Source organism: Peromyscus californicus, unplaced genomic scaffold, assembly GCF_007827085.1.
Source record: "Peromyscus californicus insignis strain IS unplaced genomic scaffold, ASM782708v3 Scaffold_21__1_contigs__length_65335640, whole genome shotgun sequence".
Classification (NCBI taxonomy): domain Eukaryota; kingdom Metazoa; phylum Chordata; class Mammalia; order Rodentia; family Cricetidae; genus Peromyscus; species Peromyscus californicus.
In genome coordinates, this window is record NW_026294514.1 from 33,330,284 (window position 1) to 33,351,096 (window position 20,813).

The 20,813-nt window shown below is 41.0% G+C and overlaps 1 protein-coding gene across 11 annotated transcripts in view; it reads right to left on the minus strand.

Annotated features, from left to right (window-relative positions):
- The window catches only part of Dock10 (dedicator of cytokinesis 10), a 250,555-nt gene that overhangs the window by 133,040 nt on the left and 96,702 nt on the right, over positions 1 to 20,813 (minus strand). For 9 of the 11 annotated variants that reach the window (XM_052750002.1, XM_052750003.1, XM_052750001.1 and 6 more), the window contains exons 2-3: positions 16,453 to 16,572; positions 1,415 to 1,504 (exon numbers count right to left, since the gene is read on the minus strand). In XM_052750002.1, the coding sequence (XP_052605962.1) occupies positions 1,415 to 1,504; positions 16,453 to 16,572 (210 nt within the window). The remainder of the gene's footprint in view (positions 1 to 1,414; positions 1,505 to 16,452; positions 16,573 to 20,813) is intronic. The other 2 variants (XM_052750000.1, XM_052750005.1) reach the window with 1 other exon arrangement.

Consider the following 20,813-nt stretch of genomic DNA (forward strand, 5'->3'; position numbering starts at 1 on the left):
GCACAATATAGACAAGAAAGTTCATATCAGAAATGCAAATAAACAGGCAATGAATTTATGAATTCTATTACAGCACTGAGTTATATCAGAGAAGCTGTATATCAATAGACTGATTAGAGTCTCTGGTGAAAGGAACCATTTATAAGCACGTCAAAGGGACTAAGAAAGATATTTCTTAAAAGACAGTTATGCAATATCAGAAACCAATGTAAAAGCCAGTATGTTATAAAATGGAAAAAATAATAATGACTTCCCCCTAAAATAAAAATAAATCAGACAGCAAAACAGCACATTCAATATTAGCATTATTATCCAACATTATTTTAGGAGTATTCGATAATGAAATGAGACAAAAAAATTAAGGACATAATATGCTTATTTGAAAAGAAGAAAAATCTAATCATTTGCAAATGATGTAACTACAAACCTGAAAATAAAATTACCATGCAAAATTTGATGAGTTAGTCATTAATATTAAAATCAATAACTTAAAAGATGTTAAATACATCAGCAATTAACAGGAAGAAAAGTAAATGTACTTTAATGATTCTACTCTCCTTTACAACAAATACAAAAGGCATCAGGAACTAAATCTAGTAATCAAATTCAGGGTTTTTATAAGAAGCCTGTGGTTTTTACTCACTGACATATGAGAGGACCTAGTTAAATGGTCCAACTTGGCAATTAAGCATCATAAAAGTTTCATCTGAATCCTAACCAGGATCCACCACTTCCTTAGATTGAAAAGGACATTTAAACCCTTCCTCTACCGGTTAATCTGTGCTGGATCGCACTTTAACTCTCTACTGTGTGTGTAAGGAAGGGCTGGTTTCATCCTGTAAAGATCTGCTATCTAGCTGCTGTGTGCTGGCCCAATCCCAAAGCAGCCTGATGTCTGGTTAGAAGATGAAGACGTTGTTTCACCAACTGAATTCAAGTATATGTTGTCAACAGATTTTTTTAATCAGTTCTTCAAACTGTCCAGAGCAATTTATCATCATCTCTTTTCGGAGCACCCAGCAGAACTAACAGATACTCTGCAATCCAACAATCTCATGTAATACAGCCTTCTTCGTTTTATATCACAGTATAAATAAGTCAAACAAAACCAGATCTTTCTGTTAAAAACACTCGAATACTTCTCAGTGTGAAAGCAGAAAGAAAAAAAGAACAAAGGAAGGAGAGACCTAAGACCGAGCAGTCACCATATCATTGAAAATGGCTACAGAAAGATGGAAGGCCACCCAGAGGTGACGAAGGTTGAAATGGACATCGGGACTGAGACATTCTGTAAAGATTCTCAACTGCAGATGAACAAGCGGGAGGGTCGTAGTAGAAAAGTGTGTTGGGAATGCCGGGCATGGTGGGTGGGGGTGGGAGCTTTAGAAAGCGTGGATGAAAACACCACATTTACCTCTTTCACGAGCAAACTTTCCGCTTTGTGCTCGGCCTCTTCCGGGACCGTTGAATACACTGTTCGGATATCCCAAGGAACCGTGGCTGTCTGGAAGAACAAGGAAAAGAAATTCAGCCCTCCATCTTGAAAATGTGGAGCGGACGCTGATCCCGAAAACAAGGGCAGATTGTCCTAGAGGTGGGTGGAGAGGCTTCCCCAGCCCTTAGGATTTTAATCTCTATAAAAGAAGAAAGAGCCAAACAGCCCTAAAGACATGACCAGGAGCATTTCCATAGTTATTGCTTCATCTGTGCGCTCAAAGTTTTAAGAACAGTTTTATTACCCGGAGGGGAAAAAAAAATGTGAACATCTGTGTTTGTAACTTGTTTCTATTAGAATCTTTTGTTACTGTTCTCGCTGTTTGTGTTAAAATAAATTGGAAATGAATTTTAAGAACTTAACAAAATCCCATTGTAAATAGTAACATGCAAACTTATTCCCTTTTAGGAAGTGTGTGTGTGTGTGTGTGTGTGTGTGTGTGTGTGTGTGTGTGTGTGTGTACAAACAGCTGGGTGAGGGGAAGAAAGCACAATGACCTTGGACTTTGAAGAAAACAAGGTCATGTTTTAAATGTTTTTTTTTTCTGCCGAAGTAAGTAAAAGAGCTTTCACAAATTTAAACAAATAGCTATTTAGACAAATAGGATTCTATTAAATGGTTACACATAAACTGATAGGTAAAATACCTCTTGAAACATCTAGGCCAGAATTTCAAAGGTTGCTTTTGTTTGATGTGTCTCCAGGTGCTGGCTTATAATTTTTCTGAGATGAGTGCATCGCAGTCAGCAGCTTCCTCCGGTCGGCACACTTTCATGGTTATGTGGTGACAATGACTGACAGTACCACCCAGGGTACCAATCACTGAGGAGATTTTATGGCACACATTCTCCAAACACAGATAATTCCTCAGAGTTTCTGAGATACAAACTACAGTTTACGTAAACTAGTCCTGATGAAAGGCATGCTCCTGGATTAGTGGATGAAACACATGAAAATCTCAAAGCCCACCATCAGTTTAGGCAAAGTGGGTACAAGAAGGATCTTGGAGTTTTTCAACTAAGCTCATGGGGTTGTGGCCAGGTCTGTCAGTAACAGTGTCATTGTGTCCATCATTGCTTGCCCATCATTGCTTTTAGCCTGATTTCAGACTTGGGATTTTCTTCAAATCCTCCCTTCACCCCTGATGCAAGTCCCATGTAGGAAAACAATTCGTTTCCTGTCTAGGCCATAGCCTCAGTGTTCAGTAGGGTGCTTAACTGGTTATCTGCTGAATTTTGCCCGAGTGTATGTATGTAGTGTGTGTTCAGGGTACAACAGTGTCTCTGCTATGTGTGGGTGTGGCAAGTGGCTCAGTGAGTGTGTGTGATTAGTGTCATGCATGAGTATGTCTATACAGTAAGTGTGGGTGTGTGGTTGTGGTTATGCATAAAGGTATGCTACTATAGTGTGTGTGTGTGTGTGTGTGTGTGTGTGTGTGTGTGTGTGTGTATATATATATATATATATATATGCTGTAAGTTTGTGTGCTGTGCATGGGTATGGTATGTGCATGCCTGTATTGTGTTAATCTGTGTATTCCTGTGCGTGTGTGAACACATGTGACATGTGGGTATATCTGCAGGAGTATGCACGTGCACATGTACATGGGAGGCATGGGTTTTGACATTATGAAAGAGGAAGAATGTCACATGAGTCTAAGATCAGAGGATAAAAATAACGAAAAATTCAGCGTTCCAGGTACTGCATTCAGTAAATGTAATGTTCAACTTAAAATACAGCTACAGGGAGAGTTAGTTCACCAGGCTCCAGGACTTCATGGCATCTATAGGAAAGAGAATTCAAGAGTGGGGACTGCCAACTTAAACCAAGTGTAGACAAGGAGAGCAAGTGTAGGTCTTGAAGATGAAGCTGAGGTCTACAGACAGACCAGGAAGTGGTTGTTTCTGTGTAGAGTGCAATGAAGCCAGGTTAGAATTTTTTCCATTTATAATTCCTTGTACAAGTCCTTCCTTCAAGTTGCTTCTTTATTGTTAGTCTCTCTGTGATTACTAACAACTCAGTCTAAACTGAGCCTTGGGGATTATTGTTTAGATTTCAGTGACCCAGGAATGACTTTGGAAAGACAGCTCACAGTGAGTTACTTGCTTTGTTTTCAGAAAGCACTACAAATTAAGACTCACACGTTGTTACATTAGTGATCTAGCATAATGAAGATAGACAAATGGTTAATAGCCATGTGAAACACATGAAGCTAGCCATCATTCAGTGCGTTGAAGGATTCCTGATGATCTGTGGTCATGATGTTGAGCCTTTACTAAATAAGGTCACTGTGGCCGACTCACACTCATGAAACTGTGTGATAAATCTAGGACATTATTTTGCAAGTTCTGTGCATGCAGAATACCGTGTACAACCCAAACATGGCACAAGAGAAGGAATGTGAATATGCATGTATGTGCATGCCAAGACATGCTAACGATCTCAGTATAACGCTGAAATATTTGTTAAAAAAAACCAAAAGGCCTCCATGAGGCTAGAACTTCCACAAGTTTGGGATCCTTCCACTTGTTTCATATTTGTTTAAAGTGCTTGTGTTGGAGCCCAAGTAACTTGGTCAAAATAGAAGTATGAAGAATCCTATTTGTTAAGGGTATTAATACATTTAAAAAGAATTTCCTTTCTGAGAAGTCGGTGTTTTCAGACCACTACAAATTGTCTTGGCCACAACAGACTTCCTGTTCTCGTTAATACAGCTCTGTTCCACAATTGGTATAGTTCAGTAGCATGGAACAGATCTGAGACCGCACTGGCGCTCGGCCGAGCTCATCTGGTGGCAAGAGTTTTACAAGGGGCGTATTGTCAGGCATTTGGAAAGGAAAACTCTTTTGAACTGATGGCCCCAAGCCTGTGTTTGCAGTTTCGGGCCCACTGTATTCAGTGTCTTTGACTGCAGCCCTGTGACTTCCTCGTTCCCTCAACGCTGTACTGGGTAGTCTTTGTGGTTTTGTTGCAGGAGCCATGCTGCTGGCTAAAATGACGCTAGTTTAGACTTCAGCCAAAGTGCACAGGGGCCATTGCTCAGCTGGCTAAATGCCACTGTTCAGTCTGGGATGGACTGCTTTTACTATCCCAGGTACTGAGGAGGCTCCCTATGTCAGTTCTTATGGTAGGTCACAGCTGCGAAATGCAAGGGCAGAGAAGATGGCGGTTAAGGAAATCCATCAGTCCTAATATGTAATCACCCCCACAATGAACAAGTAGCTCACAATTAAAATATATCCTGGCTTAATCGTGTATTGAAAAAGAAATGCCACTTAATTTAGCAGGTTAAGACACTGATGTTGATTTCTGCTAGAGAAGATGCATTACTGTACTTGCTTTAAGAGCATTTTTAAAACCACATTTCAGAAAGTAGCAGCAATGTGTTTTTTCTTATTTATTGTTGACTATGTGAGAATGGCTCTTTAATAACTTCACTGTACTTTACAGGGAAACTCTTCTAGTTTTGATGAAAACTACAGACTATAGGTTGCTTAAACGGTGAGCAACCATCCATAAGCAGGTGGTCATCATGATCCAGCAAGGTCCAGTGTGATAATTTAGTTGTTATACTATTTAAGTACGTCAGTAAGGTTCATGGTCTTGAACTCTCAGACCAACAAAGTACCGAGACAGTTATTTCACTTTTTCTGTGGTTCGTCTTCTAGACCAGTGGTTCTCAACTTTCCCAATGCTGCGACCCTTCTATACAGTTCCTCATGTTGTGGCAACTCCCAACCATAAAATTATTTCATTGCTACTTCCTAACTGTACTTTTGGTACTGTTAGTAACTGTCATGTAAATATCTGATATGCATGATATCTGATATGTGACAGGAAAAAGGGTTGTGACCCAAAGATTGAGGACCACTGTTCTAGACTCAAGTGCATCTTCCATCCCCTGAGGAGGCAAGATTGAATCACTCTTTTCTTTAACAATGATTATTACTTGAGCTCTTGCAGACTTAATGGAGTACACGTGATAACTTGATACATGTATAGCATATAACGATCTAATCTGGGTAGTTAACATTTCTGCCTTTTTGCACATGAAAAACTCTTATGAGAAGCACACGATTGTGCATGGTACACAAGGAAAGATGTGAGAAGCAGTAGAAACAAGTGCTCCATCAGTGTAAAGGTACATACAGCACCAACATGTCCCCTTGATAAGTTGGACTCAGGGCTGTAGGCTAAGCCCACCATGCAGGGAAGCTGAGGAAGAAGCACGTTTGCCATGATGCTTACAGAAGAGCATTGTGCTGATGTAGTGGAATGCTCACCCTGGCTGACTCTACATGGCCTTTTCCACAGGACAGCTCACATTCCCTCTTCCATGATGGTGCCACAGAGGGTCTTAATCTACCTTATTTCACCTTTCAAGAAATCCAAAACTTATTCTCTGTGAATTTCAGGTTTTAGATAGAACAGCTCCTTAAAACAAAAACAAACACAAACAAACAAAGCAAACCATGGCTCCTCAGCCCAAACCCATCTCTTTCTTAAACTCTATAGTTACTGTCTCTGCCATACAGGAAGTCAAGACGTGGAATATTTTAAATCCCAAAGGTGTGCTGTTGATTGATCCATCCAGTCATTTTTAAACAAGTATTTTATTGTATATGAGCAGGTATGGTGTCAAGGTGGACTGTCAACTTCACAGAATTTACAAGTCTCTGTGCAGATCTGTGAGGGTTTATCTAGATAAAGTTAGCCCCTAGGCCCACCTGACCTGTGAAGGATTATCTAGATGGGTTTAATTGAGGAAGGAACACCACCTTAAATATGGGTGACACCTGCTTGGTGGTGGTGACTCCCATCCTTAATGCCAGCACTTGTGAGGCAAGAGACAGGTGGATCTCTGAGTTCGAGGCCAGCCTGATCTACTGAGTGAGTTCCAGGACAGCCAGGGTTTTGCAGAGAAACCCTGTCTTGAAAAACCAAACACACACACACACACACACACACACACACACACACACACACACACACACACGCATATATGGGTGACACCTTCTGATGGGCTGAGGGTTCTGGACTGAATAGGATGGAGAAAGAAGCTGAGCATTAGCATTGTCTCTGTCTGCTTCCTGTCTGTGGATGGAGTGTGACCTGCTGCCTCTCGTGCACACTGCCAGGACCTTCACACTGTGAGCCAGAATAGACACTTCCTTCCGGAAGTTGTTTAGTCAGGTGTTTTGTTGCAGTGACAATCAGTAACTAATACAGCAGGTTTCATAAAATCTACTTTGGGGATAAAATATAAAAATTAATGCAGTCAGGGACTGCAGAGATGGCTCAGTGATTAAGCCACATAAGCACTGGCTGCTCTTCCAGAGGACCCAGGTTCTCTTCCAAGCATCCACATGGCAGGCCACAGTGGTCTACACTGCATGCAGTTGATGCACAGGCATACATGCCAACAAAACACCAATATACACAAAATAAAAATAAACAAATAAAATAAAATGCAGCTAATTTTCTCATGCCCTATATAGTTCCTTTGGTATTTTTGATTTATTACTCTTAAAGAACTTGAATGTAGATGTATTTTAGTGGTTCTTTAGTATTCTGTCTTTGACTATCTACACCTCTTCTGACCTCATAACCTAGAACAACTTCTTTAAATAAAAGAATGAGAGCACTATTGAGAGATATAATTAATAATATGCCACAGAACATGTCATTTAAAGTGTAAATTTCTGTAGATTTTGAGCATACTTGAAGTTGTGAAATCACCATCACTATCTACATTTAGTGTGTTTCATCACACCTCAAGAAACCCTTTATCTCCTAGCAATCTGAACATAGTCCCTTCTCCTGAGTACCTGGCAACCAACCACTAATCTGCTTTCTATGCCTACACATTCCATTGAAATGTAACCATTTACACATGGTTGACATAGAGCCCTATCCTCTGGGCAAAAGATTCCCATCTGCATCAGATCAGCCATGCCTACCTGAGCGAGTTAATGATTGGGCCTTCTTTCATATGATGATGACGACGACGTGGGAAGGGTCACTGGACCCTTACCCAAGTGTCCAGCCACTCCTTCCAGCTATTTGTGTGGAATCCAGTCCTAACTGCATATGGTCTAAAGGTTTTGCAGACATGCTAGAGTATATAGGTGGGGGGAGTTATGAGAGGGGGCTCCATCTATGCGGCCATGGAGAAGCCATCATCCATGCTGAGTGGAGACATCCCAGTGTAGTTGCTTTGGAATCTCTCATGCTCTCAACTAAAAACTTCTCACTTGTGGTCCGTAACTGAGTATAATAAGCTCATTGGCCCCAAAGGAAAACATACATGGAGTAGTACTTTGGTTTATCCTTGGGCCTTATGAGGAGGGGTGATGTTACTTCATCTCCCCAGGGAAAATAATCTTACAACAGTGGTCCTTTGTGACTGGCTTAGCATGATGTATTGAAGGGTCATTCAAATTGTAGCATGTATTCATATGTCTTTCTCCATTATTGTTGAATATGCCAAACTGCTTTTAGTTACTAGTTGGTAGACAGTTTGCTTGTTTCCATTTGGGGGCTATGCTTCTGTGAACATTTATGTATAAAGCTTCATGTGGACATACATTCTGCATACAATGAAATACGGAGAAGGGCCTCTACATATCCTCTTTAAAATAAAGAGCTAGAATTGCCTTGCTACCCTAATTTTGTTATTTTCATTTATTATTATTTTTAATTAATATGTATTAATTATTCAAAGAGGCTTTATTAAAACGATTTCATTTATGTATATGATATACTTTGATCATATTTACCCTCTCTTCACCCTTTCTTATTCTCCCATTTTCCCCTCCAAATACCTGATAGTTCCCTTTTTATTTCACATCTTTCTTCTCTAGATTTCATGAGCGAAAACATACAATACTTGTCTTGGTGAGACTTATGGCGATGTTCAGGTCTATTCATTTTCCTGGACATAACATAATCTCATTGTTTGTGATTAAATAATACTACATTGACTTCCCTATGGCATCATTCACAGTGAGATTTGAGAACTTAATATTTACTCACAATTGGATGCCTCACTTCTTTAGGAAGCATCTGGCACACAGTGTATTGTTTTGAAGGAAACAAAAAGTGAAAACCAAAGTGTTTATGTTTGAATTTTGTCTTCAGTGGCTTACATCCTTGGTCAAGGGCCTCTTCATGAGAGCGATGTTATAACATAATTGAATGCAGGCTATTACTTAGCTTTCAAATCACAATAGCAGTGTCCTTGCACAAACATGAGCCATTTAATGCTTTCTTTTCATACTCAAAAGCCACAGATTGAGAAGAGTTGAGATTCCTATAAAATATTAAGCTATGTTTCAGATAAAAAGAAATCTCCTGACCTTTCTGCTTTGTAACTTTAACCGTAGCAAGGTCTTTGAACTTCCTCTCAGAGAATGGCCCATGTGGTAAAGCGTGGAAGTCCCCAAGTTACCAGTTGCTTTCAATAGCTAAAAATACACTATGAAAAATGTAAGCCCTTGATACATCATGAAATCTGTCATTCAGTTTTGATAGTCAGCCAAAGACAACTGCAAGATCAACCTGAGTGCCCTTGAACACTGATTTTGAACCATTAATAAGAAGTGGACTTTGAGGAGATGATGTAACTTCTTTGGAAGGCTACTTCTCTCATTGAACTGAGAGCAACAGAAAACTATGATTTTGGAGGTGGCCCTTTTAACAGCAGAAAGTCCAATAATTCAAGCATAAGCATTTTCTCCTGTTTGTATCGATATTCTTGACATTTATGCTTAGGTCACTAAAGGTGGTTCTTAGAGTTGAACTTCAGCATAGCTTTGTGTAAGCAGACTGCCCAGTGTTCCTGTTCCTAGACATCTCTACTGTATGGCTTAAGTGATTCTATCTCAGGCTTTTGGCACCTTTCACCCAGCAAGAAAGTCATTTATGGCTCTGCCACCTTCTGTTATGTGATTTTTTGCCTTAGTTTCTATTTAGACTGAGTCATCAAACATGATTCATTGTGTCCTTGAAATGATTCTTCTGCTTCCTCTTCCCCCAATACACCCCTTAACTCCTTTACTGAGTCACACATTAATGACCAAGTATATTTTTAGTCTGTTTCTATTACTGTCAACTTCAAAATATGAAGATAAAATCAACAGTGGCGAATTTAACAATGAAACCGTCCATGTCTTTGAATTCATGGATTAATACATGCGGATATACTGGTTTTCCATACTACAAGATTATGATGGAAGTAGTGTAGAAGTTTATGTTGTCTGGTCTTGTAGTCTACATAGCAGGCGAGTAATTTCTACCTGGTGTGCCAAGAGACAAGGGAAATGCTTCTGGGAGAACATTTTAAGTTACTCTTTGACAGCCTCCTTTGAATACTCATGAGCTGTACAGTATGTTGGGTATGGATATGAACTAATTTTTCTCTCACCTAGTAATAGAAATCAATTAAATTAGTACATTAAAGTGTCTGAAGGAAGAGGCTACTTTTGCTGTGTGCCGGGTACTGTACTACACAGAGTGAGTCTCTAGAGGAAAGATCAAGTTTCTCAGTGGTTTTTTTTTTAAGGCAACATGTTGGTTTATGTTAATAAGAGGGAACTTCTTATTAACCTTCATTTTCTCATCATCGAGCAGAGGCAATCACTCTATTCCTTTTTTAAACTCAAGACTTTTACATCAGGATGGCCTTTGATGGCTAAGGTTTTCAAAGAATCCAAGTTATTTCCTAAAATAACAACCCAAGGAATTCTGAAAGAAAGTTCATCAAATTTATTTTTATTATTTATGTTTTCTTTTTCTATTCTCTGAAGCATTTTATTGCAGCATGGTATCATATTCAAACCCAGAGTTCAGCAATATAGCTAGTCTTGTCTCAGTTGGCTAAGGCTAGAATTATAGTACATCACCATGCCCACCTGAAATTTACATGGTTTGTTGGAATCTGAACTCATGTCCTCCTGGTTATGTGGCAAACACCTTAACCACTGAGCTATCTTTCCAGTCCCTAAATTGATGGTTGCACTTGCTCTGTGTCAAGTGCTACCTTAGTAGCTGTGAGTCTTACAATGACAAGGGAGGAAAATGTCCTTGGCCTGCTGCAATTGTAATTTGGTGAGAAACCAGTGCCAGGAAGGTGAACAAAAAGCAAGTTTAAAGGGGGGGGGGTCCAGCTCAGTAGTAAAGTGCTTTAGATGCATGGAGGCCTAGGTTTGCTTCCCAGAACCTTGAAGGAAAAAGCCAACAAGCAAGGAAGAAAGCAGGCAAATATACAAAAATGGAGATATTTCCAAGTTATAATCAGTGCTCTAAAGTGAAGCAGCGGGGTATTGTGATAGGGTAACTCCGGTGCAGGAGGAGAGTAGGCTGGACCTCAAAGATTCTTCTTTAAAGAGGTCACACCTACAACTACATCACAGGAGCCAGGAGCCAGCTCTGTCAGGAGCACAGGTCCTACAGAGGCAAAGCGCTTGCCAAGTGTGAGAACAGAATAAAGGTCAGGGGCTCTGTGTGGTGAACCAGGGTTAACACTAGGAGATGAGAGCTTGGAGATCACCAAGGGACCGGGAGAACAGTGAAGATTGGGCTTGGATGGAGGAAGGTTCTAAGTAAAGGCATGATACTGTCTGATATGTGACTCTGAAAGCTTCCAGCGAATACTGAATGTGAATGAACCAAAGTATGTCTATGGAGAAAGCATAGATCCCCTAGCAGGGCATTCTGAGGTCCTAGGTAGAAAATGATGATGGCATCTCATGCCATCAGAGTGATGAGGCCAAAAGTCCATGCTTGCCATGTAAGAATGCTGTATGGTGAAACAAACTTTCTTTTGGGGATATCAAATGCCAGACACAGTTGTTGCTTCTTGGTATTCAACCACAAGCAATTTCATCAGCCTTACTTTATCCATATTAGGGCACGAGCTGGTAAGGCACAAGACTCGCTTTCCTTGTCAGTCTCACTCCTCTAGGAAGTGTTCTTCTATATTCAGCACCCAGTGGGTGCTGAATAAATATTGATTAAACAAAGCAAGTAATGAATCATGTCGGCAGGAAGCGTGGGTACTTGGAACCATAGAAACAGAGAAGTGAGCTGGGTCCTCAAATCTGAAGAGCAGGATCCTGATGACTGAGGTTTGGAACGACAGGTGGGAGTTTTAAGATCATCCATACTCCACCCTTTGAGATTAGTTCTGGTCGTTTTATTGTCACTTCTGCTTGGATGAGCGAAAACTGTCCAGGCACACTAGAGAGGATCCCAAGGCTCCAGTAGAGTCAAGGAAATGATACGCTTTCCAGGAGCGTGGTACGTTTTTGGTGGTGAGCAACACTCCTAAGTGACATAGGCTGTGAACGGGGTAGATGACGGCAGGGGATTTAGAGAAGTTTATATGCTCTGTGTAGAGGATGAAAGAGCTGTACAGAACAAATACAGCTATATTTTATCAGGGTAGTGTGTGTGTGTGTGTGTGTGTGTGTGTGAGTGCAGCGTCAGAGGATACTTTTTTTCAGGGCTTGTGCTGGTTAGTTTTAGCTGCCAATGTGACACAACCTAGAATCCTGTGGGAAGATTTTTAATGGGGATGATTTATATCAAGGTGGCCTGCGCGATGTCTACAGGGGCCAGTCTTGATTGCTATTAATCAGTATAGAAAGACTCAGTCCATGGCAGGCAGCACCATTTCAAGCGCTGGACCCTAAACTGTACAAGAGTGAAGAGAACTAGCTGAGTATAAACATAAGCAGCAAGTGAGGATCCATGCATTTATTCTGAGCTCCTGAATGTAGTAGATGCCATACTTGAAGATCCTACCTCGACCTCGCCACAGTAATGGACTAATTTGGAATTGTAAGACAAATAATCCTTTCCTCTACTAGGCTGTCTTTGGCCAGGATATCTTCTGACAAATGAAATTCGACTCGAACAGGGCTGTATGTCCAAACTCAAACTTCCACAACCACTCAGAGCCCTGACTTTGCACCAGGACAGCCACTGGCAACCACCAAATGAACCAATATAAGTGCTCGAATAAAACTTGGTTTGTGGATACCAGAACGCGCATTTCAGATTCTTTTCACTTGCTACCAACTAGATTGCTTTTCCCGTCAACTATTTAAAATCAGAAATTCTTGGCTCATGGGACATACAAAAATAGGCAGCATACTACCCGTGGGATCTAGGTTCCCAAGCCAAAATGCATAGGGCAAGAATGAGAAAAACAGGGCAGGAAAGAGTGAGAAAAATAGTCAGACTTTTTACTAGAAATTCCTGGCAATTTTGTGCTGATATAGTGTTCAATACTACCCACCATCAATTACTTAGTACAAATGAAAATTCAGCCACTGATAGGAAATGCCACTTTCTGATAATAAAATTAGAGGCTATTGCATATCTCTTGAGTGTACTAATTGGGTGCTTTTTTCCCAGCTGGCCTGTGGCGCCTTCCAAGGTCCATCACGAAGAGGCTACATGTTTTGTTAATATTAAACTCTAGTCATTTGTTCTAGGAACAGGTCAATGTCTCACTGCTCGCATTTAGAAAAAACATGAAAGCTTTCTCATTCTTGGGCAACATTGTCTTGGACTGCTCTCCGATAGCTTTACCTGCCTGACCTGAGAGCTATTATAACCTTACTCCTACTGTCCTATCAGACTAAAATAGTCCTTCCTTGGCTCTTAGTGTCCTCCATGAGAAAGCTGAGCTCAGCTCAAATGCCACTTAGTCAGAGGGACTGCCCAACTACACAGTCTAATTCAGCTCTTCCCAGGACTCAGTTTTTATCACATTGGCCTATTTTTACCTTATAAAATAATCTTTATTTTCTTAATTAATTTGTGACTTAGTTTTCTTATCTTTTCCTCACATATCAGTAAGATGCTCAGTGTCCTTAGAACCAAGATATTTTTGTTCAATCATTGCTGCCTCTTAATTCTTAGAACAATGATTAATATTCAGTATTTTGCATCTCATTCTTATTGAATAAATGAAGGAAATGGTTAGGGGTATGTGATAGACTAGCATGGTTAAACTGTGCTAGTATTTACTCCAGTGGGCTGGAAAGTGGCTGTGAGGATGGAGGAGGCTGTGGTAGGAGAGTAGAAGAGTCCTTGTGGGCATGTATTCTCTCCTTCCACTGTATGCATTCTGGGAATCGAACTCTGGTCCTTAGGCTTGGCAGCAAACCCCTTTACTCACTGAGCCATCTAGTTGGCCCTACAACATCATTATAGAGGAAATAAGGAAACACACATGGAGTTCAAACAGGCCCGTAATAAAATAGTCCTGTGAACTGATTGGAACGATCACATTGGGAAAATAGAGCAACATGCTATTGTAGGCTCTGTTTATGTTACTAAGGATGGCAAAGGTAAAACCAAAACAGTTGGAGACCATGTTTAAATGAGGCTGGAAAGATGACAAAAATGGAGTTCAATTCAGAGCCAGTGTGAAATCCACCCATGCTTTCTTTCTGAGGTGGAGGGCCACTTGAAGTGGTACTTGATAATATAGTTCTGGATGGCAGAGCTGGAATAAAAGATGCTCCAAGGTTCACGAATTTTGGTGTTGTCTGACAGAAAGGGCTTTTGGGTAGTTTACCCCTAGACTGAAGAATCGAAATAAGGATGTGGAATTTAAAAAAAGAAGAAGGTAGTTCAGCTTGAAGTTGCAGCTCAAGCCCCAGAGCCTGATCCAACCACAGAAATGAGATCTGCCGAGATAAATCTCTCTTAAAATGTGCCAACAGTGAGTGGAAGCCATTTCAAAACACTGAAAAACAGAGGGAAAGAATTACTTTTTCCTGTGCCCATGTCCGTCTCCTTTCTTCCACTGTCATCCACAGTGGGAACAGAGAAGTATTAACTCTGTCTCCTCTATAATTTTTTTATATTCCACCAGACACAGGGCCTCATGCATTTCAGGTCAGGCAAGCCTTCTTCTATCAAGTTAGCTACATCCACAGACCTATCAGTTTTCATGTAGCTTCTTTTTCCTAAATCCATGAAGGAAGGAAAAAACAAAGCAAAACAAAACAAAAAAAACCTTTTGAAGCCAGAAGCCAGATCTGTCCCCAAAGTTGAGAGGGGATACGGAAGCTGTGTTAGTAAAATGTGGAAACCGAGACCCACACTCCCTGAGAGAGAAATCCCCAGGCATATCCTGCTCTGCAGGGGTACCCTCCAGCTGCCTTTTCATCCGCAATGTTGAAGTCTGACATGTCTGAGACTACCTTTGTTTTAGGAGAAAAATGGAAAAGGTTACCAACTGCCCAGGGCAGCCTCTGTTTGCAAAGCTCTTCACTAACAGTGCATTAATGCTCCAGATGAAGCATTATCTAATATATTATCTAATATCTGAAGAGAATCTAATACTTGGGACATACTGGTGTTCATCATCCACAACGTTATCCTTTTAAACTTCAATATTAGCCGGGCGGTGGTGGCGCAAGCCTTTAGTCCCAGCACTTGGGAGGCAGAGGCAGGTGGATCTCTGTGAGTTCGAGGCCAGCCTGGTCTACAGAGTGAGATCCAGGGCAGGCACCAAAACTACACAGAGAAACCCTGTCTCAAAAACAAAACAAAGCAAAACTTCAATATTAACTTCCTTTCCTTCTCTCTCGGTCTATCTCACTGACCTGGAGCTGATGCTAGGTTGCCCATCCAGCTGTTAGAATCTTCCTGTTTCTGCCTCCCCAGCCCTGGGATGGCAAGTGTGTGTCACTACACCAGACTTTTTAATGTAGATTACGGGGGAATAGATTCAGGTCCTCATGCTTACATGGCAAGCTCTTTACTAACTGGGCTATCACCCTCCTTCTCATTCATTCTCTCTACTAATTTCAAGAGCATCATAAGTGTACACTGTCCTAAAGGGAACATATGTCACATCATTAATCATTCTGCAAAGATGTTCTTGCTTTGACCCCAAGACTCACCATCTCCTGAACAAAGGCCAACCAAGATTCATAGTGGTTTTAATACAGTCAGGATGTAATATATGAGAGAATAATAAATGAATAAATACAAAAAAAAAATCTCCTCTTTTGTGCCATTAGACTTCTACTTTTTCCCCTGGTTGATTTCTATGTCTCAGAAGCTTCTAGTTAGAAATAATCTGAGGGAAGAAGTACTCTAAGTCAAAGGAAGGCTGTGGTAAGAGCTTTGGATGTTGGCGGGAACATGGGCACCAACTGTTTTCAGGCAGCACCATATGCTGCTCTGGGTCTTTGCATCCACTATTGAGCCTCACTTCCACTTCTCCAAGCTGGGGAAGCCCTGGACCTATTCTATGTCTGGAAATGGCCTTCTGCTGGCCATAACAAGAAGGTGCTGTAGAGCATTAGTTTAAGACATGTTACATTCATTTATGCTGTGGAATATTTGTTTAATGCTGCAAATATGTGTTGCGTTGTTTTATGTTACATTTGTTTAACTCTGTAAACTCTGTGTTACTTTGCCCGCTTAAAATATCTGATTGGTTCAATAAAGAGCTGAAAGGCCAATAGCTAGGCAGGGGAGAGAAATAAGTGGGGCTGCCAGGCAGAGAGAATAAATAGAAATTTAGGCTCCAAGAAAAAAAAGAGGAGGGAGGAGTGAGAAAAGGAGAAGGGAAGGAGAATGTAAGGAGCCAGCCACCCAGCCACTCAGCCAGCCATGGAGTAAGAGAAAAAAGACAGATAGACAGAATATAGAATATAGAAAGGTTAAAAAGCCCAGAAGCAAAATGTAGAAGAAGAGAAACGGGATAATTTAAGTTACAAAATGTGGCTAGAAACAAGCCAAGCTAAGGCCAGGCATCCATAAATAAGAACAAGTCTCTGTGTGTTTATTTTTGAGCTGGGTGGCAGGCCCCCAAAGAGTAAAAAAAAACACCACTACAAGAAGGCTTTACTTTCTGAATCTATGTGGAAAGACAGAACCTAACTTATGGCCCCCAGTAATTTTAAAGGACTTGCAGAGACTTACTGAGAAGTCATCACTGGGGAAGAAAAGAAGATCTTGAAGAGGATCATTCCGATAGGTCTTTTCAAGTTCTTCAATGACAGTTTCATAATCCAAAGGCTCCAAAAGTCTGGGTTTTTCCTGCTGTGGGAAAAACAAAACAAAACAAAACAAAACAAAACATTGAGTTAACTGTTACGAATATCATCTTGCTTCTTCCTTGCCACTGCTCCAGTTTCATGTTTTAGCTGTCACTGAGGCGTTGACATCACCCAGTCCTTCCCATTTGGGTCTCATGGACTCCAGGAATTTGGGAAAGAAGCCACATAATCATGTACTGATTACTTCCAGATCTGAAATGAAGTGAGGGGACCCTAAAATACCTGACAGCTCCCTGAGAAATTCAAGCTGCTTGTACTGATGTGGGTGCAAAAGATGTTCTCAGTATAGTGTTATGACAACGGTCCTCACTGCTCCTGCTGAATCAGATACTTCATGAGTTCTACTGAGGTCAGTTAGCAAACGTTGGCACCCTGCTAGGAATCAAACTATTGCAAGCTGTCAATGAAGCATGGATCTCGTGTCAGGATTAATGGATTGGCTCTGAGCTTTGTTGCCTCTACAGAGAGAAGCTGGATCAGTCTCTAATAGACCAGGACAACTGTACTGTGAGATATACTGTGTTGAAAATGGGCGGGGCTTAAAAAAATACCGATAATCACATGGTATTGAAATCCTGGACCCAAGAGAAGCTGTACACCCTCTGACAAGCCTCCCTACAGTGCAAAAATAAAATAAAACAAGGAGAAAATAACTGCTAGAGGGAGAAGCAAAGTGTCATTACGAAGCTGATGAGTTTGTTCCACACCATACATGGATCACAAATTGAGAAAAACGGGGCTCTTCCCTGAAGAAAAGAAAACAGTATTACAAAACAGAAACCCCAAGACTTAATGAAAGGAGTCCCCTAATCCTTTGAAGAAATATCCATGCAAATGAAATGAAAAGACTCCTCTGTACTTAGGTGGATTTGGGGGTTGGACTTCTAGAAGCATAAAGGGTCACCATGAAAGCCAGATGCTAATGTGATCCTGTAAATATTAAAGCCAATATCATCTGCCCTATCCACTTCCTAGCCTCCCTCTAGATGCTCTACCTCAGTAAAGCATGGTCCCCCAAATTTTCATCTATGCTTTAAAAACTGCTAATGGGCTTCTTAAAATAGCAGTCAATATTTGTTTTGATGATTTTCCAAATATTACAAACAACAAACTGTGAACATCATGGGCCAGTAGCAAAGATATCCATCCATTATCTGGATTAAAAGAAAAACAAACAAAAACAAACAAAAAAATCCTTAAATGCTTAAATAACCTGTCTAGGTGAGTGTTCTCTCTCTAAAGGCCCATCAAGCAAACTGAGTGCTCTTGGGGTGTTTGAAGAAAAGGAGCTGTGGTGTAAAACACTGCACATATGGAGTAGAATTTACAGAGGCTCTGTGGTAGTTTGGAAGTTCTTCCTAGGTCTGCTGCATTTTGATGCTTTTTCCGTTTACACTTATTTTCAGTTCAAAATTCCTTATTTCTCAGACAAAAGCTAATTCCAAGGATCACAAATTGGGGATTGTGTGTGCAATGTATGCATGTGTGAGGATGAGCAGGGTTGTGCACATGCAGTGGATGCTGGAGGTTGACATCAGTATCTTCCTAAATCACTATCAACCTTAGTTTTCGAGAGAGAATTGTTCAGTGAACCTAGCAGTCCCTCTTTTGGCTAGGTTAGATGGCCAGTGAGCTCCCAGGATCCCCCTGCTTCTGTCTCCTCAGTGCTAAGGTTAAAGACACGTGGTGTGGGTGCTGGGAATCTCACTCAGAGCCTCAGGCTTGAGCAGCAAGCACTTTGCCCATTAAGCCCTCTTCTGAGGTCCATCTTAAAAATGGCCTTAAACATCTTTAAGCAGGGCAGCCTCAGGTCTCAGTTTTTCTATATTATCCCTGGTCCTGCCACAACCAGAATTTAAATGAAAAACTACCTTTTTGGACCTTTAAATCGTAAAACAATTACTCTGCCCCCACTTCTCGCTTGCTCGCTCTCCCTCCCCCTCCGTATGAAACATAAAATAAAAATAAAAATGTGTGATGAAACCCATCAGGAAGCTCTCCCCTTTTCCATAGACTGGGCGGGTTATTTATATCCCTTTCCTTCATAAGTTTTGTCTTTTAAGTATGTAATGCTGGTCAGTGCTCACTGCCATGCCCCATGAAGTGGGTGCTAACACCTTGTCTTTTTCCCTTCTCCCCCCAGTGTAAACAAGAGTGTGAGTGTATTGCAACCCAGAGGCTTAAAGAGAAGCGGCATGTCGGGAGTGGGAGTCTACAATCTTGTTCCATTTTTAAATGTTATGTCTCATTAGTCCAGAACTTGCAAATTAACTAAGAAGATGGGCTAAGGGATTGACTTACTAAATAAAGTGCTTGCCTTGCAAGCACTCAGTCCTGAGTTTGGTACCCAGAACCTATGTTAAAAGTGTTGGGCATAATGGTGTTTGCCCACTTGTCATCTCAGCACCAGGGTGGCAGAGTCGGGAGGATCCTCGGTGATCACTGGCCATGTCTGCCCTAGTTGTTGAGCCCTGGTGAAAGACCTTGTGTCAAAGGAGATGCTTAGCATTCCTGAGGATCACATCTGTGGTTGTCCTTTGTCCTTCACACACACAGGTACACAGGTTCATATACACCTGCACACATATACATGTTCATATACACTTGCACACATGCATGCATGTTCATATACACCTGCACACATGCACATGCATGCATGTTCATATACACCTGCACACATGCACATGCATGCATGTTCATATATACCTGCACACACATCTGCATCCCCTACAACCATGCATAAAGAAGAAATTGGAGGCTAAGGATCTTTCAAAAAAGACCTTTCACAAGCTGTAGCCAAAGTTAGTCTTATTTGAATTACTATAACAGGCACACCAGAGTTCCAGAGTCTAAGGTTATTGGTACAACAAATTACAAACCAAACTGTAAACTATTATTGATAGATCAGTAAAAGGTATGGATTGCAAATATTTGGAAAGACACATTTTTATATATCTGGCTTAATCTATGAGGAGCTCATAGGGAACTCATCAGGGAACTCAAGAATGATAACCCCCAGGCCTTTCCTATTTTAGATATTGCATTGAAATTATTTTGAAATGGGGAAATCTCAAATCTAGAATATCTGCTCACTAAGCTTTGACTGAGGGATACATAAGCAAATCTTCCCAGGGATTTTCTTAATGAGTATCACTCAAAATTCTCCACCTTTTGTAGCTTTTTGCATATGAATTTAGCAAATGAGTTGCATTGAGGTGGCAAGAGATATAGCTTAGTTGGTAGAGTATTTGCTTAGTATGTGTGATGCTATAAATTCCACCCTTAGCACTGTATAAACTGGATGTGGTGAGAAATACCTTTAATCCTAGCACTCAGGAGATTGATGTAGAAGGAATAGGAGTTCAAAGTCATCCTAAGCAAGGTTGGTGAGTTGAAAGTCAGTCTGGGATACAGGAGACTCTGGTATAAACAACCCAAAATGACACTAATAGATTCCACAGCCCTAAGAAGTGGAGATTTGACAAAGCCTACATGGAGACTTTCTGTGTCTGTGGTGGTGAGAGCCCCAGAGTAGACAGGCAGCAGTTGTCTCTAAAGCAAGGGACCTTTCTGTTCAGCATCTTGTTCAAAGAGAAGGGCATACTCAGGGATGGTGGGATCAGTTCTTTTCCCACTCTTGCTCTCTGCAGACACACTGAGTAGAGCTGGGAACTGAGCAGCATCGATTCATGACTTTAACAAGGATTGAGCTGTCCCTCCTGAGTTTAATGGGCCTGTTTCTTTTTGGAAATACACTAAGCAGGATAAGGTATGTGCCAAGATTACCCTGAATTGGACTGGATTTTTATAGTGCTTTTTACTCATACTCTTTCTCTCAAATGAGTAATGAATTTCATTAACTATTCTAAAGTCACCATGCCTGGGAAAGGCACCCTCCAGCACCTGTTATTATGGAGCAGGGGGATGTTGTACCACAGTGGCAACAGGCCCCATTCTTATGTACTATGAAGAGATTTGTTTGATCTAGCTCCCCAAATCCACAGCTCTCTTCCAAATCAACTGCACAGAAGAAGAATGGGATCCTGACACAAAAACCGAAAGCTTTCTTCCTCGGTATTTATCCACAATTTTGAATGATATGCCCAACACAATGCCTAAGCCCTGGAGTGGGGAAGCTGCCATGTTGGTAATAATAGTCCAGGCTGTCAAGACTGTTCAGTTGTCATGAAACAGGTAGGCCGTCCATGTCCTAACTGGGGGTTT